Genomic DNA, 27,432 nt, shown 5'->3' on the forward strand with positions numbered 1-27,432 from the left:
AGCTGGTGCAACGTGGTATGCAGCTGTCTAGCCGTAATTTATAGCTGAAAAGTGCCGAATATTCGGAGCAAGTTAATCTTTATTGGGGGTCCTCAAATCTTGACTAGCAGACACCTAGTCGCAGAATGACTTATGAATCGTGATATTAACTCGTTATCTACTGAGTTGGTGTATTTCTGAACCGAGACAAGATTTCGTATAAAATGAGCTATACCGTTAGCTGACGTTTTTAGTCGGTTTTAAGCGATCAATTGATCCGTTTGTGTACTCGGTTGGATTTTCAGAACAAAAATAATACTCGGAAGGTGAAGTGTGGCTACGCGTGCGATTAATCACATTGGAAAACTGAACCGTGCTACCGGAAACAGGAAAACCACTTATCAATCCATTATGTTAATTATGATGGAAAGTTTTTTAGCGGTAAACGCGTCGTTAGTGCGCGATTAGAACTCATTCATCATTAGTTCAGAATCCGCCGAGTGCCAAGAACAGAAACTTTCGCTCGCAGAAGGTGATACTAGCTAAGTGCGCTACCAGCTGTTCCAAAGTATCCCGGTTTGATTTGGGCTGAAGAATTTTTGTTTTTGTTTATTTTCTGCCGAAACCGGTAATTTGTGCAACGTTGCGATGAATGGCGATATGACAGAAGTGAACGGATTCCACCAGCAGCGTAGCGATGCTGCCATCATGGAGAGTATGCTGCTGGTGCGGTTCGAGCATGCCAAACGACAGGACAAAGATTACTCACATCTGTTCAGGTAGGTGGGGAACCTGCCGCGGTGGTTCACTGAAGTGGGAATTCAATCTTACGACCGTTCTTGACCTGTGAATAATTGCAGTAACATTGTTTGTTTTTATTGATAACGTTTAAAGAATCGTGAATGTGCCGAGGCTTGCGAGGTTGTGTTAATTGCAATTCGATTTTCATAATCTGTTGATCTGAAGGCTCGTGAAAGGAATATGTGTTGTGAAAGCATGAAATTAATCCATTACTTCAAAAAAGTAATTTGAGTTCTGTTATTATACGCTTTCTAGACTTTCGGGTTGATCAAATTTCAATTATATGAAATAAAAATTAAGCCCTTTCAGTATCGGCAACTCGTGAATATATTTCAGTTACTGTACAGAAGTTCATGAAGCGATTTTCACCTACTTGTCTGTTTAGTCGCAAGATAAAATTTCATGCCAGAATTCCAAATGGTTTTATTTGTGATTAAACGGGCAAAACAAAAAAATTTTAAATTATATTATTCCTAATCTGTTTTAGTACAGTTACATTAGAAATTCTTTTGAAATAAGAACCATTCTGACTCAAGCAAATTTTTTTCAAAATGATTTGCACTTGTTATCGAATGTTTTGTTGCTTAGCCAAACCAGTTTTGGTTGCCATTCATTTCAATGTTCCTCAAATTGCGTCACAAAGACCACTACCGTGTGATGTTGCAAAAAATGCCATTCTGCGTCAATATTACATTTTGATTTAAACTGACATGAGCTCACAGAGATTTTCCTATTTATGTACTGGAATGCCAATCCGACAGAATAAATTGCTTTGAGTTTTACGGTCGCATCAATTAGTAGCAATACTTTGTTCATAGGATATTCCTAACAAATATGAATATTCTTCTACTAAAAAAAAAACTTATTGTTGGAATTTTCTTTGATTTATGAATATTTGTTTAATTTGTTCGCTTGAGCTAAGCTACAATCCGAACTAACCGATTTAAAGTGATCGTGGGCTTCAAACCTTGCGCTAACCGCGTAGAAAATGCTAAAAACTAGTTATTTGACTGACAGCTATTAATGTTGTAATAATCGACCTTCATCATGTTTTATTGTAGGAACTCGCTTCTAATTAATTGTGCAATTTTTGAAGGCTCAGTTATTTTGCACCTTTCATACGACTATCATTGATAAATTTCGCTAGCTTGAATAAACAGGTTTTTTGAAACCTCGGCACAGCACTTTGACGAGAGCATTTATCGAGGAGTTTTGACACGCTATCATCGGACTTTTTACTCTAGGTTAATGAGTTTTAGGTGTTTAAGAACATAACTGCAATTTCAATAACGAATACTGTCAAACGAAAAGTGCATTGAATGCGATAAAGTGGAATACAAAATTTTGTACACTTTGAATATTTTGGCAGATATAATGAGTTTGTCATAAATTTCTTCCTCTTTCCTTTTTTAAGCAGAGCAACTAATAACCAAACGGATTTATATCTGTATCACTAGTATTGTTTCCAATAAAAAAAAATCACAAGGATTATATGCAAAGCCACGACCGCAATGTTGACGTAGAACTACGTAAGGTTATTACTTGTATTGAATGATTGAAATTTTATGCAAAAGAAAAGTTGAAGTGCAACCCAATTTCAGTTTGCAACACTATACAACGCAAACAAGTTTCAACAGTCAGAGCGCATGCAGATTTAAATAACATTTTACTTTTAATTCTAGCGCAACACAAGAAAATATTCTTCAATAATTTAATTGATGTCCTTATAAGTATTGTTGTTTAATTTATATTGGATATAATGTTGATCGTATCTGTGTACCTCTACAGAAGGGATTAAGGCATTTTTCTGAAACACAGTTGAAAGCTGTTTTCACACAGAAGATTTGACGGCCCGTATACTTTGAATGCCAACATCTCAAAACGTTGGAGCGGGGGCCTAGTATGGTTGGTAACGACTCCGCCAACTACGCTTGACGCCTGAGTTCGAATCCCAACGCCGACATAGGTGTCGATGGTTGTGAGGTGGCGTGATCCACTCACAACCAACCCAACTGGTCTAGATTCAGTCCTAGCCGACACCGGGAGATTTTCTGAGGCGAAAAATCTCTGGGATCATGCCTTCCATCGCATGAGGAAGTAAAGCCGTTGGCGCCGGTCCGTTAATAAACGGGTCGTGAGTTAGGGTCCCGGGTGTGGAGTCGCCTCCCAGGGCGTCGGTGATTGGCCACAACAGTGGCGGAACTAGACCGACGGAAAATAAGCGAGAGTAAAAAAAAAAATTTCAAACGTTTGTGTGTTGACAAAATACGGCAACTTTTCATTAGGGAATGTGCCGGCTAATCTACCTACTACTGATGCTGCTACCCACTACCGCACAAAGGCAGCATTTTACTAAAGTGAGTGCCGCTGCATTAGCTGGCCCTACCACTATCGTAGCTTGAACCCGCTGCAACTGCTGGTGCTACTGCTCAGTGAGGACTGCTGTTGTCGCTATCTAGAACTAATAATAACATGACCGGTCGATCGCGCATTATTTTCGAAGCAGCGCGGACTGCCTCAGGCGCAAGACTAATGGTGAAACCAGTCTCTGCTCAAACTTCCAGCTTTTGGGTCTTTAAATAGGGATTTACTTGATATAAACACGTACTGTATGCTTACATTGTGTGTTCGTCTTAATTTTATAACCTTTTAATAACAGGATTTGCCTGTGAGTTACGCATATTCAATGTCTACAGGGCCAGTATAAAAATGATCGATTATGGTACAAAAAACAGTGCTTTGGATTGGTATCATGCTCTTAGTGATACATTTTAAATATTGTAATGCGCAGCTAGAAAAAAAAAACCTAAATTAATCCACCTAGCGGTCAGACCCAGCCTTTCTCATTCAATTTTTTATTTGTAAAAATAGATTTACATGAACGCTTCAATCCAATAAATGTATATTCACTCTTTAGGTTCTAAAATATTGATGTTGTAATCTTTACATATAAACATGCAGTCAAGTCTGTCTGTCTGTCTGATTCATATAGGCCCGAAAACTACCGAACCGATCGACGTGAAAATTTGTATGTAGGGGTTTTTGGTGCCAATAAAGGTTCCTATGATAGTTTGAGACCCCTCCCTCTTCTGGAAGGAAGGGGTCCCATACAAATGAAACATAAATTTCTGCACAACTCAAGAACAAACCAAGCAAATGAATCCGAATTTGGCATGTGGATGTTTTAAGGGGTTACTAATATGTCCATAATAGTTGGATGAAACACAAATTTGTGCACATCTCGAGAACTAATCAATCAAATGGAACAAAATTTGGCAGGTAAATGTTTTTAGTGGTAACAAATATGTACATAATGGTTTGAATCCCGACTCCCTCTTCTATAAGGGAGGGATCCCATGAAAATGAAACACAAATTTCGCACAGCTCAAGAACCAATCAAGAAAATACAACCAAATTTGGTATGTGAATGTTTTTAGAGGTAACAAATATGTCCATAATGGTTTGACGCCCCTCCCTCTTCTGGAAGTACATGTTTCTTCAGAAATTTCTGCACATCTCGCGAATTCATCAACTAAATGGAACCATTTTGGCAGGTGAATGTTTTTAGTGATAACAAATATGTTCCATAATCGACAGCAGAAAATGACCAAAAACCACCCAATTTGAGTTTTTCTTTAACCAGTATGCCGTTCAAAATCCAGAAGTTGTCTCCAAATGCCATTATGAAATCCAAAATGGCGACTTCCGGTGTCAGAAAAACAGCGGCAAATGACCAAATACCACCCAATATGGGTATTTCCGGAACCGTAATGATGCACTGGAGTCACAAATCGACTTCAGACAACATTTTGAATTGTAAGATGGCAACTTCCGGTTTCTGGAAAACAGCCTGAAATGGACGATTCCCATTAGATATTGGTATTTCTGGAACCAGAAAGATTCACAGAAACTAAAGATTGATCACAGACACAATCTTGAATTTTAAGATGGTGATTTCCGGTGTCTGGCAAACAGCCGGAAATGACCAAATACCATTCAATATGAATGTTTTCGGAACCAGAATTACGCCCAGATGACAGAAATTGATTTCACAGGCAATTTTAAAGTCCAAAATGACGACTTTCGGCTTCTGGAAAACAGTCCAAAGTGACCAAACATCACCCAATATGAGTTTCTCTTTAACCAGTATCCTAAATACCATTTTGAAATCCAAGATGGCGACTACCGGTTTGTGAAAAACAGCCTAAAGTAAACAAATACTATTCAATATGAGTATCTCTGGAACCAGAATGCTGCAAGGAGCTAACAATTGACCTCAGGCACCATTTTGAATTTCTAATTGGCAACTTATAGGCAACAGTCGGAAATGACCGAATAATACTCAATATGGGTGTTTCCGTAAACGTGATGATGCATAGAAACCAAACATTGACCCTGGACACTATTTTTAATTTGAAGACGACCACTTTTAGTTTCTGGAAAACAACCAAAAATACCTCTCAATATGGGTATTTCCAGTGTCAGATTGATGCCAGAAAGTCTGCTGATAATGACAAAATACTACCCAATATGAATATATTCAGAATTAAGGCGATGTACAGAAGCCAAAAGACGAGGATGTTGTCATTTCGATAAAACCAATCATTTCAAACGATTTGTTATTTGACTTCGATCATATCCTATGGCCGATTCGTCGTGCATTTGCAAACTTCAAACAAACCGCAAGGAATCAATGAACTTGGAACGTTCAAATAGTACGACACCACATTTAAATTATGTTGAGGCCACATATATCGATCAGAGCAGGTATAGTTTTAAATAGTCTTTGAATTTCTCTTCTTTCCATAACTTTTGAGCCACATATCAAATTATTATGAAGTTTGTTATTTGTAAGTTTGGGAGATGACTCGTTCATATGACACTAGTTATGTTCAAATAAGTCATGTAATCTTTGAGATAATAGACTTTCGTTGTTCTATTAACAATTTAATACATAACGGTTGCTTAAGTTCAATTATAATCAAATGAAATGGGAACGTATGGGGCAGCCAAACTTTGAAACCACGTGTTCAATCATAATTCATCAGTTAACCCTTAACTAGCCCGCTCATCTGAAAATAATAATCAAATCGGTTGTGTAGTTTCTGAGATAATAAAGTTTCGTGATTTTCACAAGTCGGCCCATTACAAATGAAGTTACAGTTCGATTAGAGTAAAATTCAATAGAGTCATCTGAGGCAGCTAGACCATTCATTTGACACTAATTTTGTGGAAATCGGGTCGGCCATCTCTGAGAAAAGTAAGTGAGTCCAAGTAGTCTTCGGAATATGTTCCTTTGCATAGCTGGATTTCACATTTTTGAACATAACAGGCAAAGTAATAATCTGATTGCAAAACAAAACAATAGGGTCTTATGGGGCCTTCCATTTGACACTAATTTTATGAAAATCGGTACAGCCATCTCTGAGAAACATGAGTGAGATTAAACAGTCTTCAGAACACGTTTCTTTTCATAACTTTTTAACCACAAGTTCAATCTTTATTAAATTCAAAACTTAAGGGTTTTCTACGTAGCCCGTTTTTTTGAGACCAATTTTGTTCAAATCGGTTGTGTAGTTCAAGAGATATTTATGTTTCATGATTTTCACATTTTTAAACATAACCTCTAAACTAAAAATCTGATTACAATAAAATTCAATAGGGTCTTATGGGGCAACAAGACCTTTCGTTTGCAATTAATTTCATGAAAATCGGTCCAGCCATCTCTGAGAAAAGTGAGTGAGAATAAAAATCTGCACATACACACACACACACACACACACACACACACACACACACACACACACACACATACAGAAAATGCTCAGCTCGTCTAGCTGAGTCGAGTGATATATGCCATTCGGCCCTTTGGAGCACTTTTATACTCTCGGTTTTGCAAGTGATTGCTATACCTTTCTAGGAGAAAGGCAAAACACTCAAAAAAGTTTAGAATGAAAATGTCAAAATACTCAAACGTTTATAACTAACCACGTAAACACATTTTGAATCGTTTTCGGTCTTTCTCCTCTTATACATTAGTTTACCAGATCAATTCTCTTTCTAATAATTAATGTCTCTTGTCGGTGGTAATATGGAGGACTATCTATATTCTTGATTTCAAAAGATTTTTAGTGATTTTGGTGATTTTGGATCATTTATTTTCTTGAAGTAACAATTAAAATTTGGAGATCACTCAAGGAAGTGAAAGTATTCCACTGTTGCACGCACTATCAAAGTTAACCGCGTTTACTAATAAGAACACTCAGTTCTTCTTTTTCTGTGGAATAAAACTAAGGCTAGTATTTCATATTCATAGCAGTGTTCGCTGTTATGTTTGCATCATTAAGAAATGGACTATTTTCCAATGGTAATAGAAAAACTGAGACAGGTAATTGAGTTTGATAAATTTTCGCTGGGATCAACTTACTAGCAAAAAAAAAAAAAAAACTACGCCCTTGCGAGCTGCCTTCTGGTTGTTAACCGGAATATTCGACGAGGCGGACGAAACCATGCGTGTAGGTATGGTTTTGAGTTCTTTCTTCATTTTATTTATCAATTTTTTCTCATTTTTCGCGACAAGATTTTTGGAGTAGATCTTACGCTCCAGGTTTGCCAAGAAATTCTTGATGGGATGCAGCTGGAGGACGCTGGGTGGGTTCGCCGACTTGGGTACCACATCGATATTCAGCCGCTTCATATCCTTAAACGATTGTTTTGAATAGTGAGCCGACGCCAGATCTGGCCAAAACACTGCGTCTTCGCTCTTATGGAATTTCTTGACGAACGATGCATCTTATAATGAATTTCTCCTTTCACGGCCAGTCCGGAGCGAAAGAACAGCGGTGGTTGCTTTCAACCTTGTTAAACGTTGTTCAAGGGTTTGTAGACCTATCAGAGCACAACGATTCTCGTACGGTGGAATATTATCTCTCCAAGGTAAATTCCGAAGCGCACGACGAACAAACAATTTCTGGATACGTTCGATACGATTAGTCCACACGTCGTAATGCGGGTCCCATATTACGCAGGCGGACGAACTAATGAACAGTAGAGTGAGCGCAGTGTACAAGGATCGTTGAACCATTTCCCCATTTCCAACAAAACTCCCAAGTCTTTGACACAACCATCAGAGCGATCAAGAGTTTTGCCGTCAATAGTATACTGAAACAATATTGGTGATGTTATACGATAGAAGCTGATAACATTACGCTTTTTAATACTAAGCTTAAGTCTGTTCCTGCGACACCAAACGGCGAAAATATTTAGGAAGCTCTGCAGTGTAATGCAGTCATCAATCGATTTAATGACCAGGTAAAGTTTAAGATCATCAGCGTAAAGAAGTTGGCAGCCACGGGGCAACAGAAATGCGACGTCGTTGATAAACAAGGAGAATAATAATGGTCCTAATGTGCTACCTTGCGGGACACCTGACTTATTGCAAAACCATTGTTACTGCGATGCTCCAAGATTTACCGCCATCCGTCTCTTACCTTCGATGAACTTGGAACTCCGTGGAAAAAACGGAGTACCCTGCCAGTCGTTGCCATCCAGAGTGATAAAGGTCGGAGGAGCTTGCCTAGGGAGTGGTGGGGTCTCGGGCATTGGGCAGTCGATATCCCGTAAATGACACGGCAACCCGTAAGCAGCTTCGACGGAGCGCGTAGTGCCGCTCCCATCACCCAAATGCACTAACCCGCCTATTGGGGCTGATACAAGTAAGGTTCCAGTTATGGAGTACGACGTTGCAGGTTGCAGGGGTCTCCGTCCCGCAAAACCTGGCAGGCCTTCCAGTACGTTCCGCGGTCATTGCCTGATGGGAATCAGGCAGGAGTAGGATCAGATGCCCTTTCCTGACTTACGCCGGTCGGGAGGCGTCATAGTTGCTCACGAGGGGCTATGACGACCTTCACTAGCCATGACCTCACTGCTCCGGCATAAGCCACCATGGGACCATATAGGCGACCACTCCACCATGATCAAGGATAGTGGCTGGAAAGGGGACCCTATTAACTAAGATGAATTTCTTTGAAATCGACGAGGAAGCGAAGGTAGCGGAAGGGGCGGACGGGTTAGTAAACCCGTTTGCCAGGCGGGGCATCGCACGGTCTCCACCGAGACAGGCGGATGCCGGTAAAGGCGGCGCACAGATTGGTACACCTTTTGCGACACCGACAGGGGAGTTCCGAGTTGGGGCAAAGGCGGGAACGTCTAAGCCAGCTCCAACCGGAACGGCGAAGACTGGCGGCAAGGTGGAAACACCTAAGACCGCCAAGGAACGGGAACAGCTATCTGGGGCTATGCTACTCTCTGCGGTAGAAAGCCACACGAACAAGTTCCCGAGCGTAGAGGCTGTGTCCGTACAACATGATGAAATACTCAAGTCCACGGACGAACGTAGCAACATTTCGAAAGATTTGAAGCAATGTCTTCTGTTGCTACGTATAAATATTTGTAGCGCGAAATCCGAGTTTTAGGAAGCCGTTAAGCGGGCTAACGATGCCGAAAGCAAGGCACTCGCGCTGGAGGCAAGGCTTGACCAGCCTAAAAAAGGGAATGCTGCAGCTATGTCTAAATACACACAAACAGCTGCAGCATCGTTTGCGAAGTCTGTTCAACTGAACCGACTGGCAGACGTGCCAGAGGCTCTCCGGGGGAATCGGCCCCCAGGAAGCAACGAAGGCGGTTGTTCGGAGACAGCCAGGATGCTGGCCCGTCAGTCCAGCCGAGCAAAGAACCGACAAACGGCGAAGCCACGGGTGCAGATGGATGGACCACCGTGGTGGATAAAAGCGGCAGAAGCGGGAATGACGCGCGATGCCGCAAGGGGCGAACAGGCGAATTAAGGGCAACGCGCTAATTTTCAAGACGGATGAGCCATGAGTGTCAAGTCAATCTCAAAGACCTCGGCGCGGATATCAGGTCAAATCGTCGGTCGCGCACCGGCGAGATGATCCTCGAACTCCGCAAGGAGGCAAAGGGCAAGGGCTGTGCCTATAAACAGGCGGCCCAGGAAGTGCTAGGCGAGGAGGTTCAAATCCGAGTCCTCACCCCTGAAGTGACTCTCAAGTTAAAAAACCTGGATGAGATCACCGAAGGGTGCGACATAGCACAAGCCTTCGAGCGAGAGTGTGGAGTGGTAGTGACCGCGGGGGCAGTTCGTCTCCACAGGGGCCCGGCCTGCACCCAGGATGCTGCCATAAAGCTTCCACTAGCGGAGGGTAACAAGGCCCTGAAGAAGGCCACATTGAAGTTGGGTTGGTCGGTCTACCTTCGGGCACCTTCCAACAGCCTGACGTTTGCTTCAGGTGCTTTGAGCGGGGGCACAAATCCTGGCCGTGCAAAGGGCCCGACAGGTCCAATTTATGCCGCCGCTGCGGTGGCACAGGCTATAAAGCACAGGACTGCGGCGCACCTCCCAAGTGTATGGTATGAACCGGTAAACGGACGCCAAGCACGCCATGGGATGCCCCAAGTGTGCGGCGCAGCAGTTGCCACACCAAGCAGCTGCTGAGTCGTTGTCGGACGTGGCCATCGTCTCGGACCCCTACCGCATCCCAACCGGAAACGGTGACTGGGTATCGGACAAGTCTGGAAAGACGACCATTTGCACGACAGGCAGGTCCCCGGTTCAAGAGATTGTGTCGACCTCCAGAGATAGATACGTGATAGCCAAAGTGGACGGAGTATTCTACTACAGTTGCTATGCTCCGCCAAGTTGGTCTACCGAAACGTTCGCACAGATGGTCGATCAAGCAACCGTGGAACTGACGGGCCTATGGCCGTTGGTGGTTGCGGGTGACTTCAACGCTTGGGCTGTCGAGTGGGGAATTCGCTGTACAAACCAGAGGGGCCAGGTCTTGTTGGAAGCTTTGGCAAAGCTCAACTTAGACTTGGCTAACGTTGGTACGAAATGCACCTACAGTAGGAATGGTGCGGAATCGATTATCGATGTAACGTTCTGCAGCCCGGGACTGATCACGAACTGGAGGGTAGACGGTCCGCTATGAGGTAGGCGTGCGGAAGCAAGCAGCGAGTAGGGCCAATATTCCATCCTTCTACGGCTGGAAAACATTGCATTACAATGCAGATGTTTTTGGGCAGGCAATTAGATGGAAGCACGAAGGGGGTGAACAACTCCCGGGTGTGGACCATCTAAATTCGATGTTGTCATGGGCGTGCGACGCCACGATGCCTAGGTCTCGTCCGCCTAGAGAGGGTAGACCACCGACATACTGGTGGAGCGAAACGATAGCAGGCCTACGCAGTGCATGCCTCCGTGCAAGACGGAGGATGCACTCCAGGAAACTGAAGTTAGCGCACCATAAGACTGAAGTTATTGTTGTAAATAACAGAAAGTCGGAGCAGGAGGTATCGATCAGTGCTGTTGCATGCACTATCGTCTCAAAACGCTCCCTGTAGCTTCTGGGGGTTATGATCGACGACAAGCTCACGTTCGGGAGCCACGTCGATTATTAGCTTCCGTGGCTGTGGCGGCGCTATCTCGCATGATGGCAATTCATGTCCATGTTCGCCTAGCACTTTTTACTGTTTAACCGGCGATGTAGCCACTTTTCCCTCGGTCTTCCTCTTCAGCAGAATTTAAGGCGTCTTGGCGCTCGTCGGCCGTTCAGAAACGAACAATCGATGCTCAGATTGTTTTTCAATAGTGCCAAGATGTTGTAGAAGCCAGAACGAGCTTATCCAGTGGATACGGTTCTTCGAGGGCGCACACTTCTGAACGGAGTAGCTTCACTGTTTTCGTCATCACGGTAAGAGCTCGAGTGATAGAGCTGGCATTTTTTTCTGCCGACTCATGGGTTAAGGCTGCGACTCATGAGTTAAGGGTGCCACACGAAGCACGAAAACTATGACATAGTTCCCTATGACACCTATGGCTCAAGAGTATGCACTTTAACGGTATAGCGCGGGATTGTACTGTCAAAGCTATAACATAGAGACTCTGAACTAATCCGTCATGATCGAATGATTCATAGCCTGCTATTCCGCGATGAAAAAATGCTTTATACGATCAACTATGACTTAGAAACTATTCCATTGGTGTATTAGCGTCCATGTGGCGGCACCTTTTTACTGTTACTGATTGATGTTGCATGGGGAGTTTCGTCAGTGCGTTTTTGTCCATGTTTCAATGCAAACGTTTGTCTGGCATTAGGTAATCAGCATCTTGATGATTTTGAAAAATTGTTCTGTAGTCGTCAAACATTGATATGTGCTTCGATTTTGATTGCTAGCTTGAATAAATAGCTTTTTGAAACAACAATATTTGTAAGAAAATAACAAAAATGTAAGGATTGTATATGAGTCACGAGCCTATACTTTCATTCAACTACCAAATAGATGACCAAGCTTTAAATAGAGTTGAGTACGTTAATGATCTTGGCGTGACCCTCTATTCAAAACCTAGTTTTGATCGTCATCACACTATGATTATTTCAAAAGCCAATCGCAAGTTAGGCTTCATATCGAAAATTGGACGTGATTTCAAAGACCCGTACTGCTTCAAATCACTCTATTGTGCTCTTGTCCGTCCTATCCTCGAGTCCGCCAACCTTGTTTGGATGCCACACCAGCCTTATTGGAGTTAGCGATTAGAACGTGTGCAGCGCAGGTTCATACGTATAGCTCTTCGAGATTTACCTTGGCTAAAACCTGAAAATCTTCCACCGTATGCAGATCGTTGTCGTTTGCTCAATCTGGATACCTTGGAACGCCGCCGCAAGATACAACAGATATTATTTGTGGCAAAGCTTTTGAATAATGTGGTAGACTCTCCAAAACTCCTGGCGTTGATAAATTTCGTGCGCCACAAAGAGCCCTTCGACCATCCTCACTATCAATAAATAACTCTCATCGTACGAACTTTGGTCACAATGAACCCGTTGCCTCGTGAATTAATATGATTAATCGTATAGAAGAATATTTTGAATTTGGTGAGCCTTCGCAAAAATTCAAGGAAAAGCTAGATAGGATAAGTTTTTAATATTATAGACGTATATACATTAGTTCATTAGGGGCCATCCACATACCACGTGGACAGCTTTGGGGGGGGGGTTGGCTAATGTTCACGGTCCATACAATTTTTTCAAAATTTATATGGGCAGTTGTCCACGGAGGGGGAGGGGGGGGTCAAAATCGTTAAAAATCTGTCCACGTGGTATGTGGATGGCCCCTTAGGACTTCGAGTCAGGTGAAAATTATACCCGAAAAAATAAATAATTAAATAAACGTGACCGACTTGAACAAACTTACACGGTGACAAAAAAGTCCGGTCACACTTTTTTGGGGTCGCCTGTAGCCCACACGTTGCATCTCTCTGGTGCCATCTATGTGTTAAATGAAAGGGTTAACTTTGCTGCCCAAAGTGGCAGAGTTTCGTTTCTGTGCAGTTTGTTTACATTGAGTTGTGAGCCATGGCAGATTTAAGAGCAGCTGCTATCGCTGAATATGTGAAAGGGTACAAATCCGGACACATATTCAAACACCTAAAACCGTTCGGAATCAACCGGAAATTTGTGTACCGGACCATAAATCGGTACCTAGAGACCGGAGGCACCGAGGACAAGGCACGATCTGGACGACCAAGGTCTGTGAGAACTCCAAGGCTGAAAAAGATTATACGAGACCGGATTCGCCGGAATCCCGCCCAATCTGCACGGAAGCTGGCCAGGAACCTTAAAATGAACCGAGAATCAATCCACCTGCTTCTGCGCAAGGATTTAAAACTTACACCGTACAAAAAACAGGTGGTTCGTGGGGTTACCAAAGCTACAAAGGACAAGAGGTACCAACGGTCGCGGGAGTTGCTCGGTTGGCGCGCAGATGACGAGATAATTTTTTCGGACGAGAAGCTGTTCGTTTTGGAGCAAACAGCCAATCGCCAAAATGATCGAATTTGGAGTGTGAGCCTCCAGCAAGCTCCTGCGGACAAGCTGAACGTTTCCCGGTTCCAAAATAAGACGTCAGTGATGGTTTGGAGAGCCATTTGCAAGAGAGGTGAACTGCCTCTTATTTTTATCGATAAAGGGGTCAAAATCAACGCAGCGTACCACCTGGACACGGTTTTGAATAAAAATGTTCTGCCTGAAGCAGAACTATTGTTTAAAGACGATTACTACTGCTTCCAGCAAGATGGCGCCCCATCCCACACCGCAAAGGTTGTTCAGGCGTGGTGTGAGGAAAACTTGACCGTTTTCAATTCAAAGAATGAATGGCTTCCGTCGTCTCCGGATCTGAATTTACTGGATTATTTCGTGTGGGGATACATGATGTCGAAGCTGAACGACTATAAAATAACAAATTTGGAGCAATTCAAGCGAGTTATCACGAAAATCTGGGACGAGATGCCGATGGAGCACGTGCGCGCTGCTTGCGACGACTTTCCGAGACGTCTGAAGCTGGTTCGATCAGAGAAAGGTGGTGTAATTCCGAGATATCGTCTGTGAAGTATCTTTATGAGTTACTGAATAAAGCTATAAAAACCAAATTCAGATTTTCTTCTTATTCTTTGAAATATTGAGATTCTCCTGTGTGACCGGACTTTTTTGTCACCCTGTAGTGCCCAAAGAACGGGCTGCCCCTTAACTAATGAAAAACATGAAGATTTTATTCGTGGTTCAGAAGCTACAGAAAAAAACGTGATTCAAAAGTGTTTTCATACATATGTTTCAAAATATGAAATTTGTCTTAGAAGTAACGGCGTCTATTATAATTCGAAAAGTACTAAAAATACCTTCCAGATGCAAGCTATTCTGGGAAGCTCCGTAGCAGCAAGGTTACATAGTTCGCTTTGACGTGCGGGTGGTCCTTGGTTCGTATCAGGCCATTTGGTTGTAAAAGGACTCCAATATGGGTTTATTATCAGGCTCTCCACCGCATACCCTGCCTTCAAGTTGAATTCTACAGTACCTCTGTTGACTTAACTCCTGAGAAAAATTGGTCCCTCTTATAATAAAACTGGTCTGAGTAAGGTAGAATAGTTCTCTTCGGGATATTGTAGTTATGGCGCGGTATTAGTTGGAAGAATGAGGTTTCGATAAGACTCCTTTCTCTCTAGTCCCTAACATGACACTTACAAAAATAATCTAGCGGTGTTAAATCGCATGATCTAGGCGGCCAATTCACCGGTCCATTTTGTGAGATGAATTGCTCACCGAACTCATTCCGCAATATGTCCAATGATTCGCGCGATGTGTGGCACGTTGCTCCGCCTTGATGAAACCATGTCAACAAGACCCAGCTCTTCCATTTCCGGCAAAAAAAAAAATTAAAAATCATCGCACGATAGCGAGCGCCATTTACCGTAACGTTGCGATTTTGATCATCTTTGAAGAAGTACGGACCAATGATGCCTCCAGCGTGTAAACCGCACCAAACCGTGCATTTTTCTGGTGCATTGGCGATTCTTATATTACCTCTGGTTGCTCTTCGATCCAAAGCTTCGTCACTGAACACAATTTTTCGGTAAAAAAGTGGAATTTCGGCAAGTTGTTCCAAGGCCGATTTACCAAAAATTCGACGCTGCGACAAGTCGTTTGGCTTTAATTCTTGTACGAGCTTTATTTTGTAAGGCTTTACACCAAGATCCTTCCGTAAAATCTTGCATGTAGTCGAATAACACAAGCCCAATTGCTGCGAACGGCGTCGAAGTCACGGTCTTCCACTACACTGGCTGATACGGCAGCAATATTTTCTTCTGTACGCACTCTATGTATACGTGTTGGTGGGCTTATGCCCAACAGAGTAAAACTGGTTTGAAATATCGTCACAATAGCTTGAATAGCTTGCTCAGTAGGTTGATTATGAGGACCATAAAATGGTCGTAATGCGCGAAAAACATTTTTCACAGAGTACGAACTTTGATAATAAAATCGATTATTTTTAAGCGTTGTTCAGGCGTAAGTCTGTTTATGGTTAAATGGCAAACCAAACTGAGTACAGTAGACTTTGACAGCTGTCAGAATTCCCGCGTGAACCGTCAAATCTGAATTCACGAAAAACCAAATAGCAAAAAAATCACCCTTTATTACCAAAACCATATAAAGTTTATAATCGAAGAAAATTATTTTAATCTGCCTGAACGTATTTTAAACAGTTTGTATCTGTTTGGAAGGTCTTTTCAACGTTCAGAGAATGGGCACAATTTTGGTTGATTTTCTTTAATTTATGTTTATTCGAAGATTTTTCTGTTCAACAACAATATCGCACGCTACCCTGGAGGGCTAATATTGTTTTAGGCACATTTTGCATGTTGTAGGATAAGTACAACGATACACCGTGCCCCAGTGCTGAATCGAGAAAATTTCCAGCTCGAAAAGATCCTCGACCTGATCGGGAATCGAACCCGACGTCACAACCGTGTGTGGGAGAGCTAGACGACCGACATCGTTAACCACTGAACCACGAGGACCACATTTTTTTTTGTAATGTAAACTATATTTTTTATATTCGTGAGACAACTACGTAATCAGAGGTTTCGCTACATTCCTAAAAATTTCAGAGTTTGAGGCCCGTTCTATTCGACCGATGAAAATAGTGGACCGCTGATTACTCCTTTCCTTATCCTATCTGACAATTGTTGATATGCGCTCAAACTGTTTTCAAAATAATGTTTCTAATAAATTTTGAAAACACATTTTTGCAGAAAACATAATAAAAACTACTTATTTTATTAGTACCTACTTGAAAACGCTTACGTTTTAAAATTGCGTGGCTTATAGTCAATCACACTAAGGAACAACAATCTAATATCAAAGTATTCAAATAAAATTATAATATTACTAAATCAAGTACTGCTTTGGTTGCGTTATCCTGGCCGTCAGCTGCCAAATTTTTTTACGGTAAAAAAACGTTTATTTACTATAAAAAAAAATCTTATTAAATAGCAGCACAACAACAATTTTAAGAGCAGGAAATATTTTTTTGTAAACCCGTTTTGCATACAAAACATTCTCAAATGATATTTGTATGAGATTATACAACAAAGTAAATATCAAAAAATATAAGTGAATGAATCTAACCTTAATTATAAGTCATAATAATTTAATTCAAGCATGACGAATGAGAACTTCTGCGATTTTCTGTACATTACGTAACACGGTCAATCTGCAAATCAACTGGAGCTGCAATCTAGAGTTTTTGTTGAGTCATTCTGATGGTGTGAGCTGACATGTTTTTCGTGATTTGTTGTTATTTTCCTCACAGTAATAAACTCATGGGTAGCAATAATAGGTAAAATTATATTCTGAATTATCAGCTTCGAACCACCTTCTCTTTCATCCGTTAAAAAAAAAAAAAGCAAAAATCTTATCAACTGACAAAAGAATAGAATTTATTGTTTAACAAAATAAATACATATATTAGTATGTACATCGGAAAATCGGTCGGATAAAACACTAGTGATGATAACCACAACATGAACACCGCACTACAACTGTCCTCATATGACGTGAAAGTCCTGAAAACAAACCCGAAAATATTTGTTCAAAATGCCCGGCAAAGGAGTCGGAAACGCGGTCATTACTCTAGCGAATTAGCATTAACATGTTTTCGTGCCAGATTGAACTGGCGAAGTGGAAAAAAAATAAATAAATCATACCGGGCAGACCGGTTTCAGTTCAGCCCGACGTAACCTAGCATCACAACATTACTCTGCCGCCGTATGTTTTCATGATTTGTTTTCGTTGAAATGTAAATTTCATTCATCAACCGTGTCAACCTATGATATAGGTAGAACACGTAGTTACTCAGAATCCAGTGTCTGTCTCCAAACAAAAACAAAGGGGGGTCAGATTTGTTTTGTTTGGAACAAAATTTTCTTTTACTTCGTTCGAACGTGTTGTTAATTCATCGAACTGATACTTATTGTAAACCTTATGAATGTGCTTTAACCCCGGTCTTAGAACTAGTTATGACTCGATATTCCACATTTCAGGAAAAAAACCCGCCTGGAAATTATACGACTATCTTTCTACCAGCTGGGCGTCGAGTTCTGCTATGCGGCCGAAACGGCTTTCGTGACACCGCTGCTGTTGAGTAACGGCCTCAGCTATACCTTCATGACCATGGTGTGGGCCTTTGCACCGGTTCTAGGTTTTTTCTTCGCACCAATGATTGCCTCCTTCAGTGATCGGGTGCGGTGTGCCTGGGGCCGACGGAGGCCAGTGCTGCTGGCCCTAGGTTCGGCGTGTATTACGGGGCTTCTGATCCTGCCACACGGCAAGGCGATCGGAATACTACTAGGGGATGAAGACGTTCCGGTTGAACTGATGACTGGCTTTCGGTGGGGTATCCTGGTGACGGTGATCGGTTTGGTGCTGACGGATTTTGACGTCGAAACGAGCAGCGGAGTAGGGCGAACCTATTTCATGGATGTTTGTATTTTGGGTTAGTTTTTAATCTGTTATTCAGTTGCAGAAAATTGCTAAGTCGTCTGTGTGTGCTTTCAGATGACCACGCTCGGGTTCTTACCACGGCAATGGTGATAGGTGGTATTGGCGGCACTGGAGGTTATATGCTAGGGGCTATTGACTGGCTTCAAACAGATCTCGGTTCCCTCATGGGAAGCAATGAAGCGACTGTATTTGCAACCGTAGTCGTGGTTCTGGCCGTTGGCCTTATTGTGTCACTTACCAGCTTTCGAGAAGTGTCACTGCCACGGATGGAAAAGGACGAACTGTTGCGGCCGATCACTAAAACCCGCTTCGAGACAGAGAAACGCAAGCAGCTGACTATTGTCTATAACATTTCTAATCTTGTGGTTGATCCGAAAAAGCCACCTATTTCTACCAGCATTCCAATCGAAGATGACGAACCACCGCTCACCTTTTCCCACTTCATGAAGGGTCTGTGGAACATGCCTCGATCGTTACTGATTCTCTATCTGACGCAATTGCTCTCTCAGCTAGGATATCTTAGCTATTGTCTTTACTTTACGGATTTTGTCGGAAGTGCCGTTTTCCGTGGTGATGTTGCTGTACGTTATCATCGTTCTTTGGAAAATGAGATTCTCTTTTAAAGCGGTTTTCTAATTGCAGGCACCTGAAGGATCTCCTGAGCTGGCCCTGTATGAAGAAGGTGTCCGGTTTGGTTGCTGGGGAATGGCTCTGTTCACATTTTCTGCTGCTCTCTACTCACTTTTCATAGAAAAGATTATCAAATGTTTCAGGTGAGCAACTATGAGTTATAATAAGTGAACTATTGATTAAAACAGTCCAACTGGAAATTTGATTTGGTTCATTCATTTCAGTACTCGTCCTGTTTACATAGGTGGTCTACTGACCTACAGCATCGGAATGCTACTCATGGCCCTGTTTAACGAGCGCTGGATGGTATTTGTGAGCTGTCCTACGGTCGGCATTATGTATGCAACAATCTACTCAATTCCATTCCTAGCCATTTCTCAGTATCATGCGAATGATTCGGTAATTGTTTTGCTATTCCGAACACTTCATTTCTGTGAAAATCTCGGTTAATAGAACTGTAATGACGTACCTTCTCTCTGTTACCGTTTTGATTAGTTCGCCATGAAGGATGGAAAGCTAGTCGAGTGCAGTCATCGTCGTGGTTTCGGGGCAGATGTCTCTGTGATGAGCAGTATGCTGTTCCTTGCTCAGGTTAGTATAGCAGTGTAGGATTATTATCATGTTCCGGGTATTATGATTACAACTGATTGCGAGCGTTCCGATGCAGCATCGGTGTATTTACGATTCGCTTTTTGCTGCTTGCATTCAGTAACCCAACGCTAAGTGGGTTGTTGTGAAATGCCAAGTATGAAAAAAGAGCTCTACGTTGAATTCCATCACTGTTTAAATTCCACGAGTTAACCGGATGCGAACTTGTATGCACAATCATCTACTATGAAGACATTACTTAGAACCGAATCGCTCGAACGAAAATGTTTGAAATTCGACTGTTTCTTCACTTGACATATTTTATTACCAATTTTGTTTGAAACTGTTTCTGTTTCACTCAAAAAACAACATTATGAACGCATATTACGCATATTGATGCAAAAATAAATTTCCCCGAGTTTGGTCCCATTTAACTTCAAGGGGCAACAGAGACACCATTTCAATTTTTTGAAAAATCGGAAATTTTCGATGTTTTTTCGACGCCATTTTGTTTTGAAGCCAAATATCAAAATTCCAAAAGTTTGTCCACATATTAGCATTTGCTTACCCATCTATTAAAATACTACAAGGTATACAGCCCTATGGTTGTATGAAATGGTGACGTGGTACTTAACACTGTAATTAGGGGATTTTTTGTTACAAAATATACAGAGTCTGCAAACAGAATCAATTTGTTTGCTCAGTGACTTACGAATTTTTATTTTCGGCCTTCCTTGGAAATCTATTTTTAGAAATATATTTAACAACACTCGAAAGAATATCGTTTATATTTGGCGATATTATGCCTATAGTATTTTTTTGTGCAAACAACATCTATTTGACCAAGCACAAGCATATCGTTCTTGTTGAAGAAGCACTAAAAATTTCTCGTAATGCGTCAAAATCAGAATTAACTCAATATCTCCAAATACCAAATCCATTAATACTTACGTTATCATAACAAATGGTTTTTTCTTATTTAACTCTGATTAAATCGAACTTTTAGTACAGATCTTACTTTCAAATTGATATGGAAGCCCTCACATAGGTTCATTGATTGGTAAACATAAGAAGATATGTTGAACAAAATTATTACTAAGTTCCAGCAAAAAATCGGAGCAATCAACCATTCCATTTTTGTTATTTGCTCGACAGTTTTTTCATTTGCCTACAATTACATTCGCTGTATTACAAAGATAGCTTATGTACGTACACTAAGGTCGCTTTTTACGCGTTTTTTACGCGACTTTTTTTACTCGGATTCCGGAATTTACACGTTTTTTATGCAGATTCCGGAATTTACGCGGTTTTTTTACGCCGATTCCGGAATTTAAGTGTTTTTTTTTTTGCGCGGATCTCGGTTTTTCTTGACTCGGATTGCAGAATTTACGCGGGTTTTTTACGCGGATTCCGGAATTTACGCGTTTTTTGACGCGGATTCCGGATTTTACGCGGTTTTTTTACGCGTTTGTTTTACGCGTCACTTATCCCCCGCTTAAAAAGCGACTTTAGTGTATATTACATTAAAGTTTAAATTAATAATATATCTTCTAACAATTTGAAAATGTGATAAAAGACTCTGAATGAATTTTAGTAATTGGACAAAACATTCATAAGCATTCGCCGGCTCTTACTTTTCTATAAATTTGTATATTTTCAGAGAAACATTTCGAAAGGTCCTATCTGCTTTAATCGATTTTCTGATCGATCACTTTCATTCAATCACCACAACTTATTAAACACCTTTTACGACACGTTATTTGCACAAGTTGATAGCGAAGGGATCACTCTAGCTTCCTGAACGAAAATCACACTTGGGAGAGTTACTAAAGCTGAACCATTACCAAAACGAAAAGAGGCTCCGAAAAAACGATGAAAGCAGATAGGACCTCTTGAAATGTGTATTTAGATTTGGGAGTTCACTCTTTCGATACTATCCGGTCACGATTATTTAGTGAATATCGAAGATAAAATTAAATAAATATAACTCAAAACCGTTGCAAAAATGTATAACTCTTGCTGAGTATTATATGGTAATCATATTTATGAGATAAACTTTCAATCACCATTAACAGTAGTTTTTCCTCAATTGCAAACGAATAGAAATGTACGACTAGAAGTGTGCCACTGCAATACGAATAGTACCGCTGAAGTGAACGAATAGAAGAGTACCGCCGAATCATAGACGACGAGAGGCCTGAGGCTCTTTATTTCGCTGGTACTGTTGCTTTTACCAGAATACTTTCTTTCAAGACATCAGTTTCTAGTACGTTTTAAAAGCTAGCTTAGAAATTGTTCAAGAATGGGGATTGTTTCAAACTTTTCGAAAGAGTTTCACCTTCAAGACATCATATTAGTCTAAGCTCATGGAAGCAAAAATAACATGACCTGTTGGGACGGGAGACTCTGTCAATTTTTTTTATATTGATACATTTTTGCCTTTCTCCTAGAAAGGTATAGCAATCACTTGCAAAACCGAAAGTATAAAAGTGCTCCAAAGGGCCGAATGGCATATATCACTCGACTCAGCTCGACGAGCTGAGCATTTTCTGTATGTGTGTGTGTGTGTATGTGTGTGTGTGTGTGTGTGTGTGTGTGTGTGTGTGTGTGTATGGACAGATTTTTATTCTCACTCACTTTTTCCAGAGATGGCTGGACCGATTTCGAAGAAATTAATTGCAAATGAAAGGTTTTGTTGCCCCATAAGACCCTATTGAATTTTATTGTAATCAGATTTTTAGTTTAGAGGTTATGTTTGAAAATGTGAAAATCATGAAACATCAATATCTCAGAAACTACACAACCGATTTCAACAACATTAGTCTCAAACGAACGGGCTACCTAGAAAACCCTTAAGTTTTGAATTTCATAGAGATTGAACTTGTGGTTCAAAAGTTATGAAAAGAAACGTGTTCTGAAGACTGTTTAATCTCACTCATGTTTCTCAGAGATGGCTGTACCGATTTTCATAAAATCAGTGTCAAATGGAAGGTCTAATTGCCCCATAAGATCCTTTTGATTTGTTTTGCAATCGGACTATTACGTTGGCTGTTATGTTTAAAAATATTAAATCCAGCTATGCAAAGGAACATATTCCGAAGACTACTTGGACTCACTCACTTTTCTCAGAGATGGCCGACCCGATTTCCACAAAATTAGTGTCAAATGAATAGTCTAGCTGCCTCAGACCCTATTGAATTTTACTGTAATCGAACTGTAACTTCATTTGTAACGTGCCGACTTGTGAAAATCACGAAACTTAATTATCTCAGAAACTACACAACCGATTTGATGATTATTATCAGATGAGCGGGCTAGTTAAGGGTTAACTGATGAATTATGATTGAACACGTGGTTTCAAAGTTTGGCTGCCCTACACGTTCCCATTTCATTTGATTATAATCGAACTTAAGCAACCGTTATGTATTAAATTGTTAATAGAACAACGAAAGTCTATTAACTCAAAGATTACATGACTTATTTGAACATAACTAGTGTCATACGAACACATAGAATCACATAGTTTTGAATGCACTAAAAATCAATTGGGAACACAGCGGCTAACCAGTAACGAGTTCGCTTTTTGTTCGCAGTGTTTTTAGTAACTCATGTTGTAAGTAGCTACGACTTTTTTCAAGTTATGTCATTTTCCCAATTTCGCCAAATGCAAAGATATTTTATTCCGTATTTAAAATGAAAATTAATCTCTTCTCGTGTTGACAAACAGGCCAACTGTACCGCTGTATCATGTTGCAGCTTGTAAGAAAGACATACAATTTATCTCGGTTGAAACCAGATAGAAGAACTTTACGAACTAATTTTATTTTTGTCATATGACTTAAATTTTAAGTTTTTGTTTAAGCGGGCAATGTATGTTGTTTTCTCCGACTGGACGAGGGAATTTTTCTCTAAATCTAAAGTCACACCTTCTATTCCCGTTCATTTTCGTATTCTCGCAAACTACATGCATTGCCCGCTTTACTAAAAACTCAGATAGAAGAAACCGCACCTTCAGCCAAACAACAAAAAATATCGCACAGGCATGTGGGGATAATAATCAATTAGAGAATAGTTGAGAGAATTCGTTATTGTTTTTGGCACATTTCCAGAAAATTTCCAGCTCGAAAAAGTCCTCGACCGAATCGAGAATTGAACTCGATATAACAACCGTGTGGAAGAGCCAGCCGATCCACATCGCTAAACACAAGGCCACGGGGGCCTAGCATTTTCAGTCACAGTTATTACACTGTTGCATGTGGTGTATAGCAAATGTGCAGCGGGGGACAACAAAATTTCGTTCGTGCTGACGTTGACTGGTGGCAGACATGAGAATGATGTTTGATATGCTGCTGTGCAGTAGAAATTATGATGAACATCAAATTACTGCGTATCTGTAGTGGTTTTTGAACACAGTTGCAAGTTGATTTTTTTTTGTTAGGGAATAAGAATTACGTTGTCCATTGATGTGAACTTTTGTAGTATATCCCAGACAATTGTTATACGTGTCTCCTTGCAAAATACAATGACCACTATTGTTGAGTGATCAGATACCTGCACCGACACGCTCCCAGTCAGGAAAAATATGATTTATGAAGCCAATCACCTTCCCAGGATTCAAAGACCAAATCTCTTTGGGCCGTAAACAGCCACTGCCAAGAAACCTTGATCTGCGTTTAAATAACGCACTACAACTGCACAGCAAGTTGATAAAAATCATTCTCTTGGGTTTTCAAAACATTTGTATAATTTTTGTGAAATGCAATGAAATTATGAATTTCACCGCGTGCGATATCCGCATCTATTTCAATTCAAAGCTGGGTAAATTATTCATATAAGTTCACTTTAAAAAAATACCAATTTGGCTGTATTTGCTGGGAAATTTCAAGATTTTTTGAAGTGAACCTACATGAATAGTTTACCCACAGACTAACAGACATAACACTTCAAACAAATTTTCAATAAAATCATCGTTCGGACGATTCCAGTACTTTACCATAGTAACACTAGCATCATCTGCTGCCGTGTTCGCGCTGCGTCATGTATTTCGACATCAGCGCTAGCGTTACGGCATGTGTCAAATGGGGAACCACAAAATATGTATGAGATTGCAAGACAGCGCCCCAAGCGGCGTTGTCGCGCGAAGACGGTTATTGGATTGGGAATGACGATGGAGCTAGGTTCGAGAGTTTCGTCTGTTAGTCTGTGGTTTACCCATCTTTGAGCCAAATCCGTAATGATCGTGTCCAAGTAGTTTGGAGATTTAGTATGGAACGACCCGTAGGCTGTATGTAATACGTGCTGCGGGTTTGGAAAGAAAACAATCATTTTTTCTGTTGTCGGATGGAAGAAGTAGTGCACCACTCTCAGCCACACCACAGTATATCACGCTGTTGCGTGTAGTATCCAGTGACTGCAGCTGGGAGATGACAAAATTCTGTTCTGAGTACGTAATGCTGCTGTGCAGTCATACTATAACTGTCTTTCATAAAACATTTAAATATTTTATATGAAGTGTTATGAATTTTCCAAACCCCAGCGAGCATTTTTTACAGTGAGTCCAAAAGTGCGAAAAGTGGATTTAAATTCCTTAGCGGCTCTCGCCTTCACTGTTAAGCTATGCTGACTTCAAAACAATTGTTTGCATCAATGACCTGCATAATTTCAAAGTATCATTAATTTTTAAAAGATTTCTATAATAAAAAATAAGCGATTATGCTGAATAAACGAAATTTCAGTCTTCGATCCCAAAATCAGCAAAATAAAACAACTAAAATATTTCTATTTGTAACTTTCGGTGAAGCCGCAGATCACGTTTGCACGCACAACTTTGTAGAAACTACTTTTTGTAGCTCTTGAATTTACTGAATTTTGCTTAAGGTAGTTCTGGGATTAGTGTTTAGCTCTATTTTTTTTTTTTTTGAACCAATAGCTACAAAATGTGTAGTTCACAGTGAAGTTTTTTCAGATGACTTTTGGAACTCCAAAAGACGAAACTTTACTGAGAAATTTGAATTTAAAAAAGAGCTTTGTTTTTTAGAGCTTCTCATGAAGCAAAACTGCTCTATTTCAGTAAATACAAGAACTGCGAATAAGAAGTCTTCTACAAGGTCGCTTAAAATAATGTGATCTACGACTTCATCGAAAATAACACATTTTTTTCGCAGACAAAAACTATAGTTGTTTTATTTCGTTGATTTTATGACCACCCCAAATTTCACTCCAATATATATGTGGATCTAAGATAAGAAGCAACTTCTACATCGAAAACTCTATTCCTGCCTATATTGTCATTTTGAATCACTGTACAGTGATTGTAGAAAATTTTAAAGGTATCGAGTAACGTACCATGATCGAAACAATTTTTTATATGCGAAATTTCCTCGCTATTAAATAACAAAAAATATATCAAACATTCAGCAGAAACATCAAACATCTTCTCCTAATGCTGTTCAGAATGTTTTATTAGGATTATCAAAACATTACTATTAGAAAAAAAGTCTTAAAAAATGAATGTTACCTATTTTGTGACATGCGAAGGCCTGTTTTGTATTATGATCGGAACGGTTTACTTCTGAGACTTCTTCGCTTCAATTTGCCTGTGTTTGATATAATGATGGATTTAACGTAGGTAGGTGCAATTTATGGAAAAGATTTTGTTGGAAAAACTTTTTTTCACCGAGAGTGCCCATATATGAATGTTGAGAATTATTCTAGACAATTAAATTGTCTTTTAAATTGACTTCAATTCAACATAAAAACGATATATTTAAATTTATTCACGTCGAATTAGCTGTAAATTGTTATTTCTGTAAACTAAACAGATAGATTGGTTCGAATAACGTAATTTGATTATGATTTCATGCGATATTAATGGTGAAAGTGTGACATGAAAATTTATATACCATGAATACATTACCCTACCTATCCATATATTTTTGATTATTAACTGGGCCTCTTTGGAGAACTTTGAAAAAAAAAAGCATTTGTCCAAATAAAATCCAACGTTAAAATATAATTCCACCGATTGATCTAAAATATACTCATGTTAAAAACCCAGTCTAATTTCACTTGTTTTTATTGTATTGCACCCAGAACACGGCTCACATCGACAGAAAAACAAGATCTGCTGCAAAATGTGTCATAGTCAAAGCAACACAAAAACTGGTTCTGTAGTGATATCTTAACACTTGTAGAAATCTCTCTGATAGTATGGTTTGTTGATAATGTTAACAAATTCGGCAATGCCAATAATTATTATCTTAAGTTGTTTGACGCAAATGCACACGAACTTTTAGAGTGACCTTCTCGGATAGATCTATTTTACTTTTTGCGCAGGACTTGTTTAGCATACGGGTTTTTTTATGTTGTTCAAATTTCGAATATGTTTGACATTGTTCATACGATAAAGTTTAGAATATTTTTTTTACATTCCACTTCTTGTTCACTTCCAGCTCATAATTTCGCTCGCTATCGGAAGCATTATAGACGCAGTTGGCAGTACGACGGTGGTAATCTATTCGGCAAGCTTATTCTCGTTTCTCGCCGCGATTGCCGCAAGCCAGGTGCTGTATATGGAGCTTTAAGCGTGTTACCGTTGCTGGTGCTGCAGCTGCCTTCGAGCAACACAAACCGTAACATAGCGTTACGTACGCGGTGTTTATTTGAGCGACCCGCGAATCCGGTGCAATCAATATAAGACGCATTCTTCTCTTCCCGCTACACCCCATCTCTTACACAACCGTCCACGTAGTGGCAATTCGACAGTCAGAGTCCAGCTCACATCAAATGAAACAGCCGTTGGAAGTGGAAAGCTGTGATTTCTTTCCATTGTAGACAATTGTTGAAATGTGATATACTTTCTGGTACGTCCGTCTGTGCCGGGATTATTTATTTTATTTCAAATTAAATATCTAAACTTACTCTATGCGCTTTAGTTAATTGAAGTTAAAAAAAAACTGAAAAAACTATGTGGGTATTTAAATAGCGTTATAATGGGCATTATTTTATTATCGAAAGAAAAGAT

The 27,432-nt window shown here is 40.4% G+C and overlaps 1 protein-coding gene across 1 annotated transcript; it reads left to right on the plus strand.

The window, feature by feature from the left end:
• LOC129722877 (proton-associated sugar transporter A-like) lies at nt 1-27,333 on the plus strand. The gene is made up of 7 exons (XM_055676687.1): nt 1-758; nt 17,732-18,183; nt 18,246-18,772; nt 18,834-18,964; nt 19,046-19,220; nt 19,317-19,412; nt 26,861-27,333. Exons 1-7 carry the CDS (start codon nt 628-630, stop codon nt 26,990-26,992), a joined length of 1,644 nt encoding a protein of 547 aa, XP_055532662.1. The 5' UTR covers nt 1-627; the 3' UTR covers nt 26,993-27,333.
• The last annotated feature ends 99 nt before the right edge of the window (nt 27,334-27,432 follow it).

The sequence above is a fragment of the Wyeomyia smithii genome, chromosome 2 (genome assembly GCF_029784165.1).
Source record: "Wyeomyia smithii strain HCP4-BCI-WySm-NY-G18 chromosome 2, ASM2978416v1, whole genome shotgun sequence".
Lineage (NCBI taxonomy): Eukaryota > Metazoa > Arthropoda > Insecta > Diptera > Culicidae > Wyeomyia > Wyeomyia smithii.